At 40.1% G+C, this 23,938-nt stretch overlaps 1 protein-coding gene across 1 annotated transcript; it reads right to left on the bottom strand.

The window, feature by feature from the left end:
* Window positions 1-23,171, bottom strand: LOC129766912 (uncharacterized). Its single transcript, XM_055767512.1, has 6 exons — window positions 23,039-23,171; window positions 4,808-5,063; window positions 4,398-4,738; window positions 3,066-4,292; window positions 2,136-2,747; window positions 1-362 (listed from the first exon to the last, which is right to left on the bottom strand). The coding sequence occupies exons 1-6, from the start codon at window positions 23,169-23,171 to the stop codon at window positions 1-3; spliced, it is 2,931 nt and encodes a 976-aa protein (XP_055623487.1).
* Window positions 23,172-23,938: the final 767 nt, after the last annotated feature.

The following is a 23,938-nucleotide window of genomic DNA, read 5'->3' as shown; positions in this document are numbered from 1 at the left end:
CTATTTTGGTTCGGTCAACACTTGGTCCTCGATTGTTCCTGGCTTCTGTGGGACGTCTATTGGGAGGATGCATACCTCGGTGACGGCGCGTTTGAACAGTCCATTTGCGGTGCGAACTAGGACTACTCTGACGTGACCGTCGCTCCCTGGAAACGTTTGTACAATGCGTCCTAAGTTCCACTGTAGAGGTGGGAGGTTCTCTTGTTTGACCAATACCAAAACGCCTTCGATGGGATGGAGCTGCGTTTCGGTTTGCCATTTCGGTCGTTGATGGAGTTGACTCACGTAATCGCGGGACCACCGGCGCCAAAAATCTTGGACGGATCGTCTTAGCTCCTGGAATCGATTCAGTCGATTAAGTTCTAAATTTGATATATCTGGTTCAGGAATAGAGAACATTGGCTCTCCTATTATGAAATGACCTGGTGTCAATGCATTTAAATCTTCTGCATTGTCAGACAACTGCGTTAGTGGTCTGGAGTTTAGTATACTCTCAATTTGAGTCACAGCTGTTACCATTTCGTCAAGCCGAAGTGCTTTACTTCCCAAAATTCGACGAAAATGAAATTTAAAAGATTTTTTACCTGCTTCCCACAAGCCTTCGAAGTGAGGGGAACGAGCTGGAATAAAATTAAAATTAATTCCTTGTTGTAAACAAAAACTGTTCCAAGACTCATGTTTAAATTGGTCGAGAAATTGTAAGCGAAGTTCTTTGAGCTCTCGATTTGCTCCAACAAAGGCGGTTGCATTGTCACAGTACATGTTTACTAAACGTCCACGTCTGGCAATAAAGCGTTTCATTGCATTTATACAAGCCTGTGACGATAAATCATACACGATTTCCAGGTGGATGGCTTTCAAGACCATACAAATAAAATTCGCAACGTAAATTTTAACCGATGCACCCCGACCTACGAGTGGACGAACGAGGAAAGGTCCACAATAATCTAATCCACAGTTCGAAAATATTCGCGCTGGCGTAATCCTCACTTCAGGAAGTGGAGCCATGATTTGAATACTCATCCGAGGATTACAACGAAAACATTGGATGCATTCACGAACTATTTTTCGTGTAATCTTCCTTCCATGCAATGGCCAAAAACGTTGACGAATGGTTGATAATAATAATGTAGGACCAGAATGCAACGTTTGAAGATGAATTGACCGAGCAATTAAAAATGTAATTTTGTGGTTTGAAGGTAACAGGATCGGACATCTGGTATCCAAAGGTGCGGACAATCTTTCGAGGCGCCCTTTGATTCGAAGTAACCCAAAATCATCCAAATACAAATTTAAACCTTTCAATAGCGATTTGAAATTCATTTCAGGCTGAGTGCAGTCTTCACCTTTCATTTTATTAATTGATTTAAATTCATTCGGGAAAGAACATTCTTGTGCAACTCGAATTAATAGTTTCAGTGTAGTGTTTAACTCGTTTGGTGTTAACGGACCAGTAATTTTTAAATGCTTCTTCGAAGTATTGTAGAAAAATCTCGTACACCATGAAACGACTTTCAACAATTTCGACAGCTCCGAAAATCTTTCAAAAATGTCCCAATGCTCATGAGCACTATTTTTAGTGAGCAACGAAACGACAAGTCTACGTTCAGTTGAATGTATATCATTTTCACCTGTTGCAGATTCAATAATTGGCCAAAGATGTTCAGGTTTCAATAAAAATTCTGGACCATGCCACCACAATTTATCATTTAAAATTTGTTTCGGCTGAGCTCCTCGAGATATTTGATCAGCTGGGTTCATTTCTGATGGAACATGCCTCCATGTATGTCCGTCAGAAAGTTTTTGAATTTCTGAAATTCTATTCGATACGAACGTTTTCCAAGCAAATGACGGTGAATTAATCCAGTGCAATACCACTGACGAATCTGTCCAAAATACCACAGATCCAGAAAATTCTGTAGAAGTTAGAATTTGATTAATCAGTTGACTGCCTAGCAAAGCAGCACACAATTCCAAGCGAGGGATTGATTGTGTTCTTAGAGGAGCAACTCTCGATTTAGTGATTAGTAGGTTGCTTATTCTTCCACCACTCGTGTTAGTAGAAACTATATATACGCAGCATCCATAGCCTCGTTCGGATGCGTCACAAAAACAATGGATCGCATATGACGTACTAGTGATTACACGTCGAGGCACTCTCAACTGGTGCAGTAGCGGCAGTTGTTCGCGATAATCTTGCCACCAGTCTTTCAACTCATCCGGGAGTGGTTCATCCCACGTATGCTGACCTATCCATAAACGCTGTACGAAGATTTTAGCTGCTGCAACTACCGATCCGACTAGGCCCATGGGGTCGAATAATTGGGCCATTTCCGATACAACAACGCGTTTAGAGATCGTATCTGTGCTGGATAAATCTGGAATTTTGAAAGCAAATTGATCGATGTGAGGATTCCAGAGCAACCCTAGAGTTTTCACTGACGACGACCTATCTATTTTAATCTCACTCGGCATCTCAATTAGGTCAGGGGGTATTTCCCGTAAAACCTTCGCGTCATTAGCACACCATTTCCGAAGACTGAAACCGCCGGCGGCTAATAGCAGCCTTAACTGCGCTGCAGCATTGACAACGTCGTTCAAATTGTCACCACCAGCCAATGTATCGTCAACATAAGTGTTTTTCCTAATTATTTTTGCACCTAACGGAAACCGCGACTCTTCATCATCTGCCAATTGCATCAAAACTCGCGTAGCTTGGAAAGGAGCACACGTTGTGCCATATGTAACTGTTGTCAATTGAAATATTGAAAGTGGATCAGTCGAATTTATTCTCCAAAAAATTTGAAGCCAACGTCGATCCTCCGGATGAACCCAAATTTGTCTGAACATTTTTTCAATGTCAGCGATGAACACATACCTTGGGATTCGAAAATTTAAAACAATCGATACTAAAGTTGGTTGAACCGTTGGTCCGGCATATAAAACGTCATTTAACGATAATTGATTACCTTCATTACACGAATCATCAAAAACTACACGTATTTTTGTAGTGGTACTATCAGGGCGGATTACAGGATGGTGAGGTAGAAAAGTAAATGGTTTACCTGTATGCGTAGTGCGCTGCATGTGCCCCAATCTTGCGTACTCATCCATGAATCGATGATAGCTGTCACGGAGGTTCGAGTCCGTCCTGAAACGCCGTTCAGTTGATAGGAACCGGCGCTGAGCCAGCTGATACGCGTCTCCAAGATAGGGTAACCGGTCTTCGCGTAGCGGTAGTCGAACCACGTATCTTCCATCAGGTTCCCGCGACACAGTTCTTCTAAAATGATCTTCACACCGTTGCTCGTCTAAAGTTAACGCTCTACCGACGTCGAAATTTTCAATTTCCCAAAACCTTTGGAGCATTGTTTCTAGACTATTGGCGGTACTAATAATGCAAATCGGCGATTGATTTGCAGCAGATGAATACATTCCCGACACCACGAATCCGAATACGGTACTCTGTAATAGAGGATAACCTTGAGCAAACGAAATTCGGCTAGATTCTAGCAACGAAAAGAATAATTCCGCGCCGACGAGAACATCAACTCCCGCACTAATGTTAAAACGAGGATCAGCGAGCACTACATTCGACGGTATATTCCATTTCGAAATGTTGATGTTTTTACTGGGCAAAATCGCCGGTATTTTCGGGATAACCAGACATGACACTGCAGCTTCAAATTTGCTTACTCGAGACTTTATATTAAGCATAACTGTTTCCGTGATATGTACTTTTCCCGTGCCGACACCGATCACATCCACGTTTGTTTTACTACGCTTGAGTCCAAGTTTCATAACTAGGGACTCCGAAACGAAATTACACTGTGAACAACTGTCCAACACGATACGCACGAAGTGATTACGATCGAACAAATCTTTCACCTTGATCAAGGCTGTTGCTAGAAACACTTCACACCCGATATTACGCGACGGATACATCTGTGTTAAGGTTGACTCTGGCTTATTTCCTTCAGAGTGTGCAGATAATGAACTCACTGTGGTAGATGTAGTCGACGAGAGAGTCGCGAGGGTATGAACCACTGGCATATGCGTAGATTTCGAACCCGACGGTGATGTATTATACGATTGCGTATTGTACTGATTAGGATATAATTGTTCTTCACTTTCTACCGATTGTTCATTAGCGATAAATGAGTGCGATACTCTCGAGTTAGTTTGAGAACGATCCAAACTATCTGCTGTCGGCAGATGTAATAGTGTGTGATGCCGATTTCCACACACTCCACAATTAGCCGAGTTACAATTTTTAGCCATGTGATAACCACCTAGACAATTTATACACAATTTATATCGTTTGGCAAGATTAAAACGCTGCTTTGGCGGTAAACTCTTATATTGTACACAGTTATACAAAAAATGACTCTGCTTACACTGAGGGCATCTAATCGAAGGTTCGGTGGCGACCAATGTCGAACCCGTTTTGGTTGGTCGCTTCTCATCATTGCTAAATACACTTGCATTTTGGGATAGTTTCACCGATAGTAACATACGAGCTTGTTTTCTGACGAAGTTCACTAATTGTTCATACGTTGGTCGCTCATTATCTTTGCACTGTTTTTCCCATTCCCTTAATGTCACTGAGTCTAAACGACGACTTAGACTCTCCACGAGGACCGAATTCCAGTGACGATCTGGACCGTCCAATTGGTTCAGCACACTAACATGGCGATCAAATTGATCGAGCAATTCGGATAGCCCTGAAGCAGATTCGCTATTCAATGTAGGAATAGAGAACAATGCAGAGATATGACGCTTAATCAATAGGTTAGGATTATCATACCTTTCTTCGATAGCTTTCAACGCAATTTGATAATTTTCGGTGGATACGAGAATTGACGAAATTATTTGATGTGCTTCACCTTTCAATGCAGCCTTCAAATAATGCATTTTTTGAACGGAAGTTAGATGCCCATTGGCGTGAACAAGCGACTTGAAAAGATCTCGGAACTCAATCCACTTTTCCGGATTCCCATCGAATTCTGGGACTCTAATCTCCGGAAGACGAATTGCTTGTGTGATTTGTGGCTGTACCTGACCTGTCGGTACTCGAGAAGTTATACGAGATTATCACGAGGCAATTTTGTGATTAGAGAGGATTTGAGATCAACATAAATGTTCTGGAATGACACACGTTGTTCTGAAAGGTCCTCAGAATCTTCGGATTCCTCATATATTTCGATTTCATCCTGTATTTCACAAAATCTTTTCCATAGATCATCGAGTAGATCTATTCTAACCTGTATTTGATGAACCATGCCTTCATGGTATTCATCATTAAAAGTTTTTATAAGCTGCGCGGAGCCGAGAATGTTCGACCTACGTCTGTGTAAAATTTTTAACCGATTCACTACACTAGTGCGAGTTTTTCTCATTGCAGGTGTTGGCATGATCTCGGACAATCAACGAGATAAATGTGACGTACCTGGTAACTGAGTCGGTTTTTCGATGAACGAGATGAATAAGAGAAGTTGAGGCAACTTCACGCTTTCGGAGGTGACGACGGCTGGTCACGTGTTCTTGATGTAGAATTCGTCGATCAATTGCTTCGAGTCAGCCAAAGGGGGCTCAGATACATTCGAATTGTACTGCTGCGACACACTTTTGACCCGATAGTTATCCGGCGAGACGATTCCCGGGTTTCGGCACCACTGTTGAAGACTTAGATATACTTATTTTCTCTATCCTCCGAGAGCGAGCGAGGCGAACTTGTCGAAATCACTGACTTCTTCCAATAAATGATGTACACAGATGTAGAGTTGTATGATAAGAGAGAGATTTATTTATCCACTTCGGGCTTTTATATAATGCGATACCAATAGACAGAGGAAACAGTAGAATTCAAAATAATTCATAATATTCAAGCTTGTGTAATTGCAGTACATTGGATTGAAGGTGTTCCATACTTATAGCATGCACGGAAAAGTATTTCTGAATACATTATCGTATAAAAAATGCAATATCAAACAACACCCTAAAACTTTCATATGCCAAATTTGGTTCCATTTGCTTGATTAATTCTCGAGTAATGCAGAAATTTGTGTTTCATTTGAATGGCAGCCTCCCCTTAGAGAGGGGGGTGGAGTGTCTAATCACCGTAAAACATTTACTGCACCCTAAAACTTTCATTTGCTTGAATAATTCTCGAGTAATGCAGAAATTTGTGTTTCATTTATATGGCAACCCCCCTTGGAGAGGGGGTGGAGAGTATAACTACTATAGAAACATTTATTGCACCCTAAAACCTCCAAATGCCAGTTTTCGTTTCATTTGCTTGATTAATTTCCGAGTAATGTAGAAATTTTTGTTTAATTTGTATGGAAGCCCCCCTCAGAGAGGGGGGAGGGGTCTCAAACTATCACGAAAACCTTCCCCGGCCCAAAAAAAACCCACATATCAATTTTCATGATGATCAGTAGTTTCCGTGTCCATAAGAATCAGACAGACAGACAGACAGACAGAAATCCATTTATATATATAGACGTGTAAGGCGAATCTTTCATAGAAGAATTCCGAAAAAGTCGCTGTTCCAGATCAGCTATATTCAACTATAGTTTATTTTAAACAATTTTGTATGTGTAATAATAACGAAAACCTCAGAAATCGCTGCATTACCTATTACCATTATTTATGAAATAGAAATAGAAAATGCAGCGTTCGTAATATGAAAATATTGCAATTTAAGTTCCGTCTGTTTTCAATTTATTGAGTATAAACAAGCTATTCGCGATTTCACAACATTCACGATGCATCAGTCATCTGCGGTAAATCTCGCAACAGTCATCCAGACAACCACGAGGTTAAAGCCGAGAGTTGAGCTCGGTTTCCCAAAGTGGTCTTTTCAAGGCTATAGGAGAATGAACCAAGAAATTTGAAAATCTCTAAAACTCAAGCCATGTTTATCATTATTCGAGTCACATTCTCGTTCCATCTAGCAATAGTGTTTCTGAATGCTGATGTCAGACACAGCTGTTAGTATGGTACAAAGGAAGAATGGAACAAAGATATCGCACACAGTGGTGCAATTTTGTTCGGCGGATTTTCATGCCGTCTGGTGGAGAGGGTTTTTGTGTTTTTGCACCACATCATTTCTGCATCTGTACTGGGGTGTAAGTTTAAAATTTCGAAAACCAGTGTGTTGCGTTATTTGCAAGTATTTGAGCGTTAATCCCTCTTTATCGGCTGAACGATGTGGTATGACAATCACTTTGGAAGTCAAAAGGTGTATGGGTGATTTTAGTTATTTATTGACCTATAAACTTTCTTTTGAAATTACAAAAATCTACAAATATGCTTGAAAGCCAATCAAAATCCAGATTGGTCAGCGGTTTATGTATTTCGTCGGATGGTCGTCAAAGCACTAGAATTATTGTGCTTGCTGTCGCCAACCTTAGTTACTATTTTACTAACGTGTTGAACGGACGTGGAACACGTTCCGCCTAAGAATGCATCCTCAGAATATGCGCGCATTAAGCATAGTGTAAAGCAGAAGAGAAATATTAAATAGGACATGTCGCGGCGGTTTCATGTCGTTATGTGATTGGTGATTGGAGATTAGTGTGTATGCTCAATCACACGTACGAATAGTTGATTATCAAATAGACAACAGGGAACAAAGAATGTATTGGTAACAAGAATTAATCATAAATCACCCAACTTCAACTGCTCCCAATACCACGCAAACTCATCGGTCCTATCCAGGACCACCAAAATTATCGACTAAAGAGATATTTTAAAAATTTCGATGCAGTTTAAAATATATTAATATTCGAAAGAATCAAACGGGAATTTATAATATTTTAATGAAAGAGTAATGATGATAATGTTTTGAATTATAAAGGCTGTAGCGGCTTAACTACAGTGGACTGTAAAACTGCTGCGTGATTCCAAAAATGCCTTAATGCAGCTTGCCTAGCGACAGAAACCAATTCCTCCCTTGGGCGCGATGCTGATGCTTTCATTGCAGTATGCAGCGGGGATTTTCCATTCGCTAGTGGAAACTTCACTCTATTTCTCTGTGGCGGATTGAGGGACTCATTGCTTCGGAGACAAAACATTACACACACTTAATCTATAACTATGTACATTGTATTTGACTTAATTTGATAATACAAAATATACATTAAATAATACAACTTACACACTTGAATTGTTTTCTGAGGTTGAGGATTTCAGCTTCAATATACTGCTGTTGCTTTCGCTTCGCTGTCTCAAGTCGAACTGTGTGGGCTGTTCTTGTACAGCAAACTATCTTCATATTCTCATTGCTGTTCGTTCCTGTTCGAACAGGAGGACGGTGAATTGCACTTCGGGACGTTGCTTTAACTTGCGATCAATCCTCTCTTCAGTGCGCTTGCGACTGAACGGAGGCTTACATTCAGACTTTCACAGTTCATTCGCCTCTAGCCTTGAAAAAGACCAATTTAGAAAACGAATCTAAACACTCGGCCTTGAGAAATGCCATTTGGAAAGCTTTACTGCGATCTGATCACTAGCAGGATGCCTGATAAATTGTGAATGACTTGTTGATGACTTTTTCCGATCGATCCGGGACAAAGTGGTGTCAAATTGCAGTGCATTTCAAGCCGGATGTAAATAAGATATTTTTCAGCGGTAAAAGCTGACGCTATCGATGCCGCCACTCCACACCACATCAGTGTTCCGAGTGTTCTTCGAAGACTGCTAAGAGATACTGAGAAACTACTCGTATCTTAGTGTCGCTCAGACGGCGAGCAATAAACAGTACATGTTAATTTTGAAGGGTCATTTGAAAATCTGCTCAAATTGACATTTTATTGCTTCGTGAAACGTTCGTGTCCCCGAACGTGTGAGAGCATTCATTCAACTCCCTTGCCTGTGCAACCAAACGTTTGTACTAAAGAGTCTCATTCTCATTCGTTTCTATAATGTTTATTTCTCGCCGGTTATAATTTGTAGAGCTACGTTAACAATGCGGTCATGTCTTGGATAGCACTCTTCTTTATTTTTATCTTTTTTTTTTGCGGCCTGCGATACCATGACTGAAACGTGTTTGTGGCCCATCTGTAAAAACTAGAAGTGGATTATATCTGTAATACAACCGCAAGGTGGACGTAGGACTAACGTTGGCTTAGCAATCAATAAGTAACAAGCATATAACTCTTAGACATTTCATCTTTCGAATAAAATGATTATGCTTCCGCATCTCACACCGTAAAATACTATTGAATGGATTTCCGAGCAGCGGTTACATACGGATTTGTGTCAAAGCTATTTTTAAGCTATTAAAATAAGTTTTCGAGTCAATAAGTAGCAATCATATTCCTCTCGGACATTTTATCTTTTGTGTGAAATGATTATAATACCATTTCCTTGATCCGGAGCAGAATTATGAACGCTTAAGGAAGGAATAGATTTCTCCTCGGAATTACTCAGCAAAAATAATGCCCTTTCCCAGCAATTGGAAACGACGATCGATTGCGGCACTAGCATACAAAATATTCTATAACACTGCTTTCGTCAATATGATTATACAATGAAATATTCATTAAACCATATCATATATTATGTATTCTTCACTGTAAAATCTATAGTCTATAGTTTTTATATTATTTCAATAGCCTGTTTTTAAAGCAATTTCTATGTTATTAAAACCATTTTGTCAGTAAGTAGTAAGCATACAACTTTTGATATTTTGTCTTTCGAATGAAATAATTATCACACAACTCCGTTCCCCCAGCAAGGTATTAACGTTCAAAGCCTTGCACTCCTGCGTCACTCTCCCGTTTCGAAACTTCGAACTTACACCCAGGTCCTACGTCAAAAAGGTTGAGTACCGCTGTTCTAGATGAAGAAACGTTTCGTCATTTTGACATAGGACTACGTCTAAATCTTCTGTATAGGGTCCTATTCCAATGCTTCGTTCAAATTATCGTATTTGAACTTTTCTTTCAAATTTAGGTGATTTTGGTACGAAGAATAAATTTTATAATTTTAAGTTAAAAACTTTCCTAACTAAAATCTATATCTATAAAAATTTATTTCTGTCTGTCTGTCTGTCTGATTCTTTTGGACTCTGAAATTATTGAACCGATCGACACGAAAACTGCAATTTCTGCATTACTCGAGAATTAATCAAGCAAACGGAATCAAGCTTAGCCTACAGAGGTTTTATAGTGCAATAAATGTTTCTATGGTGGTTAGACACTCCACCCCCCTCTCTAAGGGGGAGCTGCCATACAAAATTAAACGGAGTCGATTAGAAGATCAATCAATGAACAGTTCTGCGATTGGACCCACGAACTTGCTCATAGTATGAAAACGTGAATGTTTGAAAGTATTGATAACAAAAAAAAACAAATTTTGGGCGGGACGAAGTTTGCCGAGTCAGCTAGTATGTAGAATAAAATTAGGCACTATTTACACATCTCTTATTTTACATACTTTTTGGAATTAACATTCATTCTTCCTTTTAGTCGTAAACATCCCAAAAAATCCAAACATCAAGCGTTCCCTTACTCAAGCGGAATGGAAGCAATTCTACAAATTGAAAACACTGAACTGTAGATAAATTTGTTTGCCAAAGATGCCAATTCGATTCCGAGACCTAACGGGCGGAGGGACAATCTACCGGATAACAAATGATCGTCATTTCCCTAATTTATTTTCCCAAATTGAAAGATCTGCGTGAATAAATTAAAAGCATGGGGAAAGCCAAATCGAGACCTGAGAATCGAAAGGGAAAAAATAAATATTGCACTCATTTCCCGTCTTCCCGAGCACTGGCTCGCCACCCTTTCGGGGAACCATACAGCAAAACGCTCTCAATAGGAAAGGTTTTACAGAAACGGTTAATTTATCAATCTTAGTTTCCGGAAGGTACGCGTGAAGCCACGGGAATGGGTAGCTGACTGAAAAAAAATCAAACTGTGCTGCTGTGTACAAATGCCCACACGAAACTGGTGGCGTGGGCTATAAATCCTGGCCCCGAATAAGTGATTCGTCGGTGGGGGGGAGGCAAACATCGACGGCGGCTGGTAGTGTGGTTTTTCCGACGAGCTCCATCCCGAAATCGCTACACACATAATCTAATCGAGGTAATGAAAGTAAAGCTTCAGCGATTAAGCTTAATGGTGTATGTTGGAAAATTTATGATCATCCGCAATGGGGTTCACTGTATTCCCGCGAAGATGAGCGGCCGAAGACTTATGGATTCCGATTTCATCGCTCGTTTGCCAGTCACAGTAACTATCAGGTTCGTCGATTTCACCAAATGATATGAGGTGATACTAACAGAAAAAATGATGGTGAACACTGATCACATAAAATTATGTTATGTGAGTTGTGTTCGCTCAAACGAATCGTCGAAGTTAACTCATTTGATGGCACCATGACACGAATCTGTCCATCAATCAACAATAATTTATACGAAAGGAACTCCCGACTCTCCATTGTCGGAATCACGACCATGCGCTGGACTCCCCCCGGAGGCCTCGGAGCTTCAGCGGAGTTCTGTGGGGAGGCAATAATTGATCCAATTTATTCGCAATTTATCGACGATTTCTCGTGATCCCCTTGACCTCATTACGGGCGCCGCTCCGGATGCCTTTTTCAAGCTTCTCAATAACCGGACATCCCCTGAAGCACTCGAGCAACAACAGCAACAGCAGCAGCAATGCAATATCCGAAATCCGAAAGTACGGTTTCGTTCATTCGACACTCCCCGGAGGGACACACCCCGAGGATAGCCAGTAATTGACAATTTGTGTTACGCTTTTGTGTCAATCGATTGCAGTGACGTTTGTTTGGGGCGCTCGAATGAGTGAAGTGAGCAATTCACTAGAATCGCGAGCAGCAATTTGATACTGCTACTAGCGAATTTGTTCGCACAGCGGTTAACAAAAAGAATGAACTGTAGAATATTTTTAATAATCACGGTTTAAATTAGGGAGAAATTCTCGGTATCATTTCCGATAACAATTCGATCCGTCACAACGAGTTCTCCCAGTCGGATGTTGACAAACTTCAACTGTGTACACTCCCTTCAGGTAAGCAACGTGTCCGTGGTTCGGATATGTACGGAAAGAAATAATTACATTGTAGCTGGGGGAATCAAAACAAAATCAAGCTCCGGCAGATACAATTCGATACGCTCCAAACGTGCAGAACTGTAAAACAACAACTTGGCTGCTGCAATCACGAATCCGTGTTCCGTCATTACGACGGTTCGTGTTCTACAATTATACTGCTCCTATTGGTCCCCCTCAGAGTTTGGATTGATTGTGCCGTCAGGTCACCAGACTGCCCAGGGAGCACAAGGCGCTGTTTTGACTATTTGCTTTGTTCCGTGATAGTGCGGAACATCCCACGCTCCATGTTGCGATGTTCTTGTTTTACAAACCCGTCGAATGTTTTGTTATTTGGAGTAATTTCAGGACCTTTCAACAACAACAGTTAATCACTGAGGTGTGCAGATGTTTCATTATGTTCATTCCTCGTAGAATAAACGTTTACACAGGGCTTCAGCTTTTTTATTCATTTATGTGTTATCAAATGTGCGCAGGACATTCTATGGCCACTTAAGCGCAAATTGATAGATTATATAGCAACGAATCACTCTTTAATGACGCAGAAACAAAGTCGAATCTGATTATACGGTATTTCATTCTGACTACCGTCCCAGCATTCGCAGTCCATTCATTTATATTAAGTGGGATACACCAAAGATGCAATCATTTACAAATTACGATAAATTGAGCGATATCTGACCGAATCCTCCCCGTACCTGCTCATTAGTGACAAAGACTATCATTTGACGGTCATGTCACGAAGCTTTAGATGTAGCGGATAAGGTACAGTACAGCTCGGTAAGAGAGTGCAATTGCTGCACTCTTGGTTGGTGCACTTTGCGCCTTCTATCCGCAATGCCAGGGTTAGTGTCACAGGTTGGATGTTTCAAGCATTTTGCTTGGTTTGAATTTGTGCTCTGTTATAGATTTTTATATTTTTCAACAAAATTGAAAGAACGAGAGTAAGTATTGGCATTGGATCATTTTAATAAATACTGTTCAAGCTCCCTCCTCAACTTTCGTGTAGTCGCGTCGAGATTTAGTGTCATCTCGAGAAAAAATTTTTGGCCGAAAATCGATCTTTTGGGACTTAGCTAATGAAAGTATGAAAACAAAATAATTATCGAATTTGAAGAACCGGCCATATACATTTTGTTTATTGGTCCAAAAAAATTACCAGTGTGAAGTTTCAGCTCAATCGGACATGATTTAGAGGTACCTCAAAGCACTCAAAGTTTTGATTTTTTGACCACTCAGGCCAAGTCCCAAAAGGTCGATTTTCGGCTAAAAAATTTTTTTCGAGATGACACCAAATCTCGACGTTTCATGCATTTTCATGTCATTTGGCATCGAAAATAAAATTTCGATTTTCCAAATTTCCTTAGAAGAGGATCGAGGATCAAAAAATCAAGACTTTGAGTACTTTGAGGCACCCCTAAATCATATCCGATCGAGCTGAAACTTTGCACAGGTCATTTTGTTGGGCCAATAAACAAAATGTACATGGTCGGTTTTTGAAAATTGACATGACCATATCCGCTGCAACCCTAACCTAGCTGTTAACAAAAAAATGTCAAAAATCAAAACCGCAAACCCATGTCCGGAATAAAAAGCACATTCAGAAAATGATTTTAAATACGGACGGTCAAAAGTTTACGATTAAATTTCTCATTGAAGGAGTTGATAAGGGTATGTTAGAAGCTTTAGTATGGAGTATGGAGTATGGAGCAAAGATTTTCGATCCGGGAAACCGCAAAACTCTCCGGTATACAGGACGGGGTCGATTATATTGGGCTGTCAAAAAAGTCCTGCGGTATTTCCGCGAGGTGTCGTTGTAAGCGCGTAGTTTTAGTTGTATTCATTGTATCGAGTCATACTATAGCTTGTTGGAAAGGTATTTTTGCACGCTATAATATAGTCCTTGACAGTGTTTTGTTTGGTTAAGTTGTTCGTGAGTTATAGTGTCGCAAATATGGAGCAAAATAAAGAGAAAATCCGACATATTTTACAGTACTACTATGACAAAGGCAAAAATGCATCTCAAGCTGCCAATAAAATTTGTGCAGTTTATGGACCCGATACAGTTTCCATTTCCACCGCACAACGATGGTTTCAACGTTTTCGTTCTGGTGTGGAGGTCGTCGAAGATTCGCCACGCTCCGGAAGGCCTGTCGTCGAAAATTGCGACAAAATCGCTGAATTAGCCGAGAAAGACCGGCATAGTAGCAGGCGTAGCATCGGCCAAGAGCTGGGGATAAGTCATCAAACCGTTATTAACCATTTGAAGAAGCTTGGATTTGCAAAGAAGCTCGATGTATGGGTGCCACACACGTTGACGCAAAAAAACATCTTTGACTGTATCGACGCATGTGAATCGCTGCTGAATCGCAACAAAATCGACCCGTTTCTGAAGCGGATGGTGACTGGCGATGAAAAGTGGGTCACTTACGACAACGTGAAGCGCAAACGGTCGTGGTCGAAGCCCGCTGAAGCGGCTCAGACGGTGGCCAAGCCCTCATTAACGGCCAGGAAGGTTCTGCTGTGTGTTTGGTGGGATTGTCGAGGAATAATCTATTATGAGCTGCTTCCCTATGGCCAAACGCTCAATTCGGACCTGTACTGCCAACAACTGGACCGCTTGAAGGTAGCACTCATGAAGAAGAGGCCATCTTTGATAAACAGAGGCCGCATTGTCTTCCATCAGGACAACGCCAAGCCACACACTTCTTGGTGACGCGCCAGAAGCTCCGGGAGCTCGGATGGGAGGTTCTTTTGCATCCGCCGTATAGTCCGGACCTTGCACCAAGTGACTACAACCTGTTTTTGTCCATGGCGAACGAGCTAGGTAGTCAGAAGTTAGCCACAAAAGAGGCCTGTGAAAATTGGCTATCCGAGTTTTTTGCCAATAAGGAAGCGAGCTTCTATAACAGGGGTATTATGAAGTTGGCATCTCGTTGGGAACAAGTCATCGAACAAAACGGCGCATATTTGACTTAAAACAGATGATTGTAACTAATTTTATGAACAAATGAAAATTCAAAAAAAATACCGCAGGATTTTTTTGACAGCCTAATATGACCCGTTTGTATGTACATGGGTAACTTTGTAACTTTGTCTGTAGCGCTGTCCCACATTAATAGACATTTAACCCCCTTGCTGTTGATCGATTGATCTGAAATTTGGAACACACTATTATCTCTGCATTCATTGTAAAACAGCGTATTTCATGATCTTAAAAATCAAAAATGGCGTCCGCTATAAAATGGCGGAATTCATATTTTCTCTAAACACCATCAATAAGGGTATCAAACGAAATGGCTTGACTAGTAGAATACAATTATTGATAAAAAAAATGAATCCAAGATGGCGGCCGCTACATAATGGTGGATGACATATTCTCTCCGAACTTCATCAATAAAGATATTAAATGAAAGGGATTGACTAGTAGAACACAGTTGTTAATGAAAAACGTAAATCCAAAATGGCCGCCACCACAAAATGGTTCCGTATATTTTTTTCAAAACTGCATCAATATGTGTATCAAATGAAAGGGATTGACTATTAGAACACAGTTATTTATGAAAAATGTAAATCCAAAATGGCCCACGTCAGATATCCAGTATCTACAGTTAGTTGTTTCATTACATGCCCCACGATTTTATTTTAGTCTCATCAATGTCCTAGATTAATGAAGAAATGGGTGTGATAACTACTTACTGCTACTTGCCTAATTATTTTCTAGCTTTTAGTACATCATCTGTATTATTATTATGTTTAATCATAATGAAACCGTTGAACTTAAAAGTGATTTTTACATATTTATTTTTTTAGTTTTTAGTCCATTCTTCTTGAATGGCACTAACGTTCCTAGAGGAACTTCTCCGTCTCAACGTAGTATCAATTTTGTCAATTTTGTAAGTACTTAGTTGAGATTTCTATGCCAAATAACACGCCTTGAGTGCATTCTGAGTGGCAAGCTCTAGAATACTCGTGACCACAGTGCAAGATGGAGGAAATTTCTATGACGAAAAATTCCCCCGACCACAACTGAAATCGAACCCGAACCCCCGGCATGTTAGTGACACTAACCATTTGGCCACGGGAGTTTTTAGTACATTATCTGTATCATTAGTATATTTCTCTACAATAAAACCATTCAACAATTTTTTTTTAATATTGGATTTGCATTTTTCATAAATAACCGTGTTCGACTAGTCAATCTCTTTCGTTTAATACCCATATTGATGGGGTTTTGAGAAAATATGTAATCCGCCATTTTGCAGTGGCCGCTATCTTGGATTTATATGTTTCATCAGTTACTGTATTCTACTAGTCAAGCCCTTTCATTTGATACCCATATTGATGGGGTGGTGGAATAAATATATATGGCACCATCTTGTGGTGGCGGTCATTTTGGATTTGTATTTTTCATAAATGACTGTGTTCTACTAGTCAATCCCTTTCATTTGATACCCATATTGGCTATTTAATATGGAATTATTGTACAAATTATTCAAAATTTCCGAAAACCAGAAATAAAATACTCCGGATAATCGAGCCTAAAATTCCGGATAATCGAATCTCGGATAATCGAGTCCGACCTGTACTAACCTCGAGTCAACCGCGAGTTAACAGTTACGACCAATTAACATAGTCGATAAGTTAATTGTTGTAATTGTTGCAACATTGAAATCTTAGCCCCGTCAAGCTAACACCAAAAGTGCCTAATTAAATGTAGGGGAAATGGGGGGAATTTGGACCCCCTAAGCAAATCACCTGATATTTCCAAACCAAAACGGTCTAAATAAAACAAAATTCATTGTATACTGAGCTACACTTGTTTTCTCTCAATCCATAATGTTTAATCATTATATCAAGCTTCAAATTACCAAATATAGGAGGTGTGTAATACGCACCCCTAAGCGAGAATGGATTTATCTTCACCGTGCTCTCAAAATTTAAGGCAACAACTACGTCAGTGCGTAAATTAGTTAACCCTCAGTCATCTGTACTCGTTCTGTATTTTAGATACTGAATAACAAAAGTGCTACGGATTATATTTAGAATTTGGGTGCCTTAGCACCATGTCACCCCACACAACATGCAAAAATTGAAATGCAATAAATTTCATTTATTGTTATCAAACTTACAGTTTCGCTGCATCAAATTGTTCCTCTTATGTAGGCGAACAGAGCTTTACTGCACAATACACGAACAGTTTGTTTAATCAGCGGAAAAATCCTTAAAACCACGATCGGAAAACTCACATTTTTTGGCAATCAATGTGCTTGCTGTCTCCATGCTACCGTTTCCTTTCACTTGTCGAATTTTACCAAAAAATTTTTACGTTAGGTACATACGGTTCAACAATAAAAGGATATAACATTATAAAAAATCCAAGTTGACCCGTACTGTTTGAGATAAAGGGGTAGTCCAAATCACCCTGTATGTCCAACTCACCCCGTGTTACCCTACATACTAGAAAAAAATCAGTTACACTAATTCAACATGATAACGGTGGTATGGTTTTGGTATAATATTGAATATACATAATGATAATGTTTTCAAAACACAAAATATTTAATTCCAAATTATTATAAAACATGGTCTTGGCTGAGCACTATCTAGTGGAAAACTGAAATCGAAATCATAGGGCAAATCGTTTTATACCTATGCCATGTAAGCTTACGCCCGAATTGCATGCAAGAATGTTACTCGTTGGAGATTGTGGGAGATTGCAAATGGCGCTTAAAATCGGAAAAATCAACCTATTTCATTCGTCACATTGTTCAATTCATTGTATATGTCTGGTGCAAAAAAAAGTTGAGGATATTGTTTTTTAAAAATGTTAAAAAATGTTAACGTTCTAAAAATTCATATGGCATAAGTGAGACTTATCATATGCATTAAAAAATGAGCCATTAGTATTTTTGTAGAAGTCATAAAGTCATAAAAAGTTGATAACATTCTGCAGTTTTTTTTCATCACCATCCGAAATAAGTTCATTTTTTTAATTCATACGTTAGTTTTACGTTAAACGTCGGTGATCACCATTATTTGTTACGTTCTGGCGGACCGATGATTCCACCGATTCCATCCACCATACGAAGACTTGGTACCTTGGATCCTTGACAGTGTTGCCACATATTCATCTGTACTGGAAGAGTTAAAAAATTATCTTTAATTATTATTTTCTTTCAAACTTCTGTATCGAAACTTGTACCATTAAAATGTTCATTGCCTTGAAAAATTCGTTTTATCAGTATAAAAATATTATTCAATTCTCAAATTACACTATTATTTGATGATGATTATACATACTCTCGTTAAACTTAGGGCCTGATTCTCGAATACACTACGAATACACTTCACGGTGGAAACGGTAGAAACACATTCGCGATGACAACGGTACGGTGTCGACATCTGGATGCGAGATTAGTTTCCCACTAAATTTATCATTATAATATCAAATTATCTTCAGATGAGATTTTTGTATGGGATTATTATACCACATGAAGAAAACAAAGTTTTCCACTCATATTGAATACCAGTTTGATACGAAGAAGATAATTTTCATGAATGATTTTTTATTTGAAAAGTGCTCATTCTGCCTGAAAACTCATCATTATCTTCGACACTTCACTAACTCGTAAAACGTAGTTCAATGGCGTGCCGTTCATTTCGTTTCCACCGTGAAGTGTATTCGAGAATCAGGGCCTTAGATTCCATATTATCATATGTTAAATGATTCGATCTGCCCCACGCTGTTTAATAAAAATTAACCCCTCAAGACCTTAACCCCTGTGATCTGATTTAGCTTTGTTGTTGTTATCATCAGAAAAAAAATCGATCGATAGCGGCCGAGGAGTGAGAATTTTCAAAATTAGTCATCGAACGCAGAAAATGCAAGCGATTCCGATTCTCATCCACCAGTCTTGCACATGTAGCAGTGATTTCCGAATGGAGAAATTTCTCGGTATTTGTTTTCTAGCTCTTGCAAATCCTTTTAGTAGATGCCTAGAAACCTTAAGTTTGAGCTTTAGCTTGGGTAGACTGTACAATTCGTGGTTGCTCTCCGTGATTGACCTGAACCAACCAAATTGCACAAAGAACACACAGAATGACGCTTGGGACTAGCAAATCATTCTCGTTGCGCAATTTTCGGTGATTCGAGCAAATGGTCAATAACGACGCCGGCCACGTCCTTACAGTCACCAGGGGAAGGGAAGGAATGTTAGTATGATATTCGCCGCCCGAAGGCTAGAAGGGTCGCCTCTATAGCGTGGTTCCCTAGTGTTTATCATGGAAGGTATATTTGTTAGTGGCTAGGGTTAAGAATCAGGATTCACCGCGGTAAGTGATGAGATTCGGTAAACGCAACTTTCAACCTCTCGATGAAACGACCGGACTGACAATATTTTTGAGTTCATTGTGTGTCGAATTTTCCAATTCTTCCCGACGACGGAGGTTGTCCTTGAGAAACCTAGGAAGGTCACCGAGGTACACTTCTACCATTAATCAAACTTCAAATATTCCTATGCTTTCTATGTTTTGAAATATTCTTATTCTAAAGACAAAGGATCCATAAGAAACCTGAGAAGATAACCGTGAAAAACCTCTACCTAATCTCAATAAACACATTACACATTTCATCCACTCTAGATTATAGTTATAAGTAAAATAACATTGAAATAGCAAACAATTCGCTAAACAAAAGAAAGCTTCCATCCAAACGCTCTTTATTCAAATTCCTACTGATATGCTATGTTATGATAAATGATTAGAATACCAGATAGACAATAAACGATAAAAAATATCAAACTAAGCTTTGGAAAATTGGGCGCTCTGCATAGCATAGCTGAATTCAATCACGGTGATAATATTACTGCAGGAATCAAATGTCAATCCGACAGAAATTCTGGCAACCAACAAGCCTGTTCAGTTCGCATACTATTACACATAACTTGCCCCATCGAAGAGAGACATATAAACAAACTCGAACATGAAAATGCACGGATCGATAAATAAAAATATCACTTCACTCTATTGCAAATATTGGGTTGGGGAAAAAGAAATGTCGTATATTGTCAATATATGGCAACACTTAAACAGCACAGCGTTGGTTCGATCGATTTCGTTCTGGTGTAGTGGCTGTCGAAGATACACCCTGTACTGGTAGGCCAATGGTCGTGGAAACCGATAAAATCGTTGAAATCATCCAAGTAGACCGGCATGTGAGCACTCGCTCGATTGACCAGGAACTGGATACAGACCATAAAACCGTTTGAAACCATTTGCAGAAGATTGGGTTCCAGAAAAAGCTGGATGTATGGGTGCCACACGAGTTGACGCAAAAAATATTTTAGACCGAATCAACGCATGCGATGCACTACTGAAACGGAACGAACTCGACCCATTTTTGAAGAAGATGGTGACTGGTGATGAAAAGTGGATCACGTACGACAACCTAAAGCGAAAAAAGTCGTGGTCGAAGCGCGGTGAGCCGGCCCAAACCATCGCCAAGTCCGGATTGACGGCCAGGAAGATTTTGCTGTGTGTTTGGTGGGATTGGAAGGGAATCATCCACTCTGAGCTGCTCAATTATGGCCAGACCCTCAACTCGGTTCTCTACTGTGAGCAGCTTGACCGTTTGAAGCAGGCGATTGACCAGAAGCGGCCAGAAATGATCAATAGGAATGGTGTTGTTTTCCACCAGGACAACGCTCGGCCTCACACATCTTTTATGACCCGCCAGAAGCTACGGGAGCTCGGATGGGATGTCCTATTGCACCCACCGTATAGTCCGGACCTGACTCCGGAAGTGATTATCATCTCTTCCGGTCCGTGCAAAACGCTCTTGATACTAAGTTGGCCTCAAACGAGGCCTGCGAAAACTGGCTGTCTGAGTTTTTTGCAAATAAGAAGGGGAGAGGGGAATAATGAAGTTGCCTTCTAAATGGCAACAAGTTTGCGAACAAAACGGCGCATATTTGACTTAAATTGGATAATTTTAAGTATGTTAAATAAAGCGTCAAATTTCGATCAGAAATACGACATTTCTTTTTCCCCAAACCTATATGCAAATATCATATTATAGACATTTCCGTAACTGTTCGAAGAATCGATTTTTATTTTAATCGGTTTTGTCACAGATCTTCCTAGCTCATACACTTATAACATATAGGGTAAAAAAGAATGCAAAAAAACGAGGGAAAACTAACACATTGACGCTGCGCAAACAAAGCGGAAAAAAATTCACCGTTGGCGTTAGCATTTTCTACACAATTTATACTCATTTAGCAAATGAAACCAAATTTGTAACCGGCGTCAATATAAAGGTTCGCCAAATAGCTTCAGGGAGAACTTCGGGAACAGCGCTTTTCAATCACAACTGGAGTTTTGTCACCACCTACAAAGAAACGAGGAATAACTACATTTAATCACGGATCAAACGAAGAGCGCGTCTTCTTTCGATGAATACTCGCGCGAGATTCTTAGTAGATGCCTAGAAATCTTAAATCCCTTAAGTAGATAACGAACCTACCTGTACTTTTGGACAATAATTGCTAATCTGTACCGTACAGAATACGTATCGAAAAAAATTTAAAAAAATCACCTTTTCAGATATCTTTATAGTTGTGGCAACACTGACCTTAAGACGGCTGAAGAGCGCGTTGATTTTCTCGCACTGAACCAAGGTTTACTTTAAAATCTTCATAATTTGCAGGTGTTGTTTGGATGTGGTGGCGCAGCGTGACCGGGTCTTGACATTTGGGGGTCTTGAGTGTCACCCTTTCCATTCAAATTCATGTTCAAGTATTTTGGCGTAACCTAGGTTCGCACGAGTTTCAGTCTAGCTGTTGTCAATTTTATTTTATTTGTTTATTATTTAATTTAAACATCTTTTCGGCATCATCGAGGTATAATTGATTCCGCACCGAAAGCGACAGTTACTCTCTAGCTCGAATGTTTGTGTATAATGGAGTGCTGACCGAAGAAGATTTCTCTCGTTCTAGTTTATGGGATGATTCGTAGCATGTAATAACAAACGAATGCCACCATGGCAAATGACTTTTGTATAATCATATTTGAACAAACGAAATTGAGTTATGAAACAGTTCATATTAGTTTCAATACGAAAACAGTCAGTATATCACATTATAATGAGCACATCATCGGGTTTAGGACAACTTTTCCTGGTCATATCTGCGTGTCTCAGAAGCATATCTCAGCGATGACTCGAAACAGCGAAAAACAAGAAAACGGATTCAACAGTTCTAAAAAATGTCCCTTACTGTGGATCTTCAAACAAAAAAAACAAAATGCATGTTGTCTTCATAAATTAAAAGAGTGGTCTACATATGAATAAGGCTTTTTTCTTTTCTCTACAAAATCTGAACTTCTCCGTTTGTCTTGGTCTTGTTTGGAGCGTTTGAAATTCCCATTCAAAACGAAAAAAGGAAAGAAAGATTATTTCTCATGAGATTTTTCATAGTGAAGTTTGTCACCGAACAAAACCACCAATCGCTGACGCTAAAGACATTCAACATTTTCACAAAAACAATCGTACTAAAAATCATCAGTAGCTTTAAAAAATAGTGTTCGCAACACAATTTGAAAAAAAAAACAACTATTTTTATGCGGTGGATAAGGACCGCATGGCTAAATAACTAGAATTCTAATGATTCCATTCGTGATCAACATTCGATTCCCTTTTTTCAATTTAATAAGCGGCCTACCCACTTGCGCAGACAATAAAATCAACTCTTTGCTCCTTTCAATAAGCTCCTACTGACACCTTAAAACAAACAAAACAAAACAAGAGAATGGAAATTAGCTGACACAGTCCCTATGTAGAGCGATGAAATATCAAAGATAGAAAAAAAAATGACCGATTACTTCTTACTTACTTAATCAGCAAAAGGCCCCAGTGGCCTGTGCAGTACACAAAAGTCGTCTCCATTCACCTCGGCCCATAGCTGTTTGTCGCCAGCCATGCAGTCTGTGTAGGATCCGCAAGTCGGCTTCTACTTGGTCGAGCCATCTTGCCAGCTGCGCACCTCTTCTACTCGTTCCTATCGGGTCGTTGTCGAGGACCATTTTCACTGGGCTATCGTCCGACATTCTAACGACGTGCCCAGCCCAACGCAGCCGGCCGATTTTCGCGGTATGAATGATGGATGGTTCTCCCAGCAATTGGTGCAGCTCATGGTTTGTTCGCCTTCTCCACATTCCGTCATCCATCTGCACTCCACCGTAGATGGTGCACAACACCTTCCTTTCGAATCCACTAAGGCGCGCTGGTCCTCCGCGAGCATAACCCACGTCTCGTGGCCGTAGAGGACTACCGGTCTAATCAGTGTTTTATAGACGGTTAACTTCGTGATGCGGCGAATTTTACTCGACCGTAGCGTCTTCCGGAGTCCAAAGTAAGCATGATTTCCTGCCATAATGCGTCTTTGTATTTCTCTGCTGGTGTCATTATCGGCGGTCACCAGTGAGCCCAAGTACACGAATTCATCTTCCACTTCGATTTCGTCACCGCCAATCTGAATTCTTGGTGGGAGGCTAACATTTGTCTCCTTGGAGCCTCTTCCTCGCATGTATTTTGTCTTCGACGTATTGATGACAAGTCCAATTCTACTGGCCTCAGTCTTCAGTCTGATGTAGGTCTCCTTCATCGTCTCAAAGTTTCGTGTCACAATGTCACTTTCGGAAAATCGTGCCACTCGTGTCTTTCCCCGCTCTTCTGATCACACCTTCTAAAGCGATATTAAATAGCAAGCAGGAAAGCCCATCACCATGCCGTAGCCCTCTCCGAGATTCGAAGGGACTCGAGAGGATCCCCGATACTCGAACCACACACA

The sequence above is a fragment of the Toxorhynchites rutilus genome, chromosome 2, assembly GCF_029784135.1.
Source record: "Toxorhynchites rutilus septentrionalis strain SRP chromosome 2, ASM2978413v1, whole genome shotgun sequence".
NCBI classification, from domain to species: Eukaryota; Metazoa; Arthropoda; class Insecta; order Diptera; family Culicidae; genus Toxorhynchites; species Toxorhynchites rutilus.
This window is presented reverse-complemented; position numbering and strand designations above follow the sequence as displayed.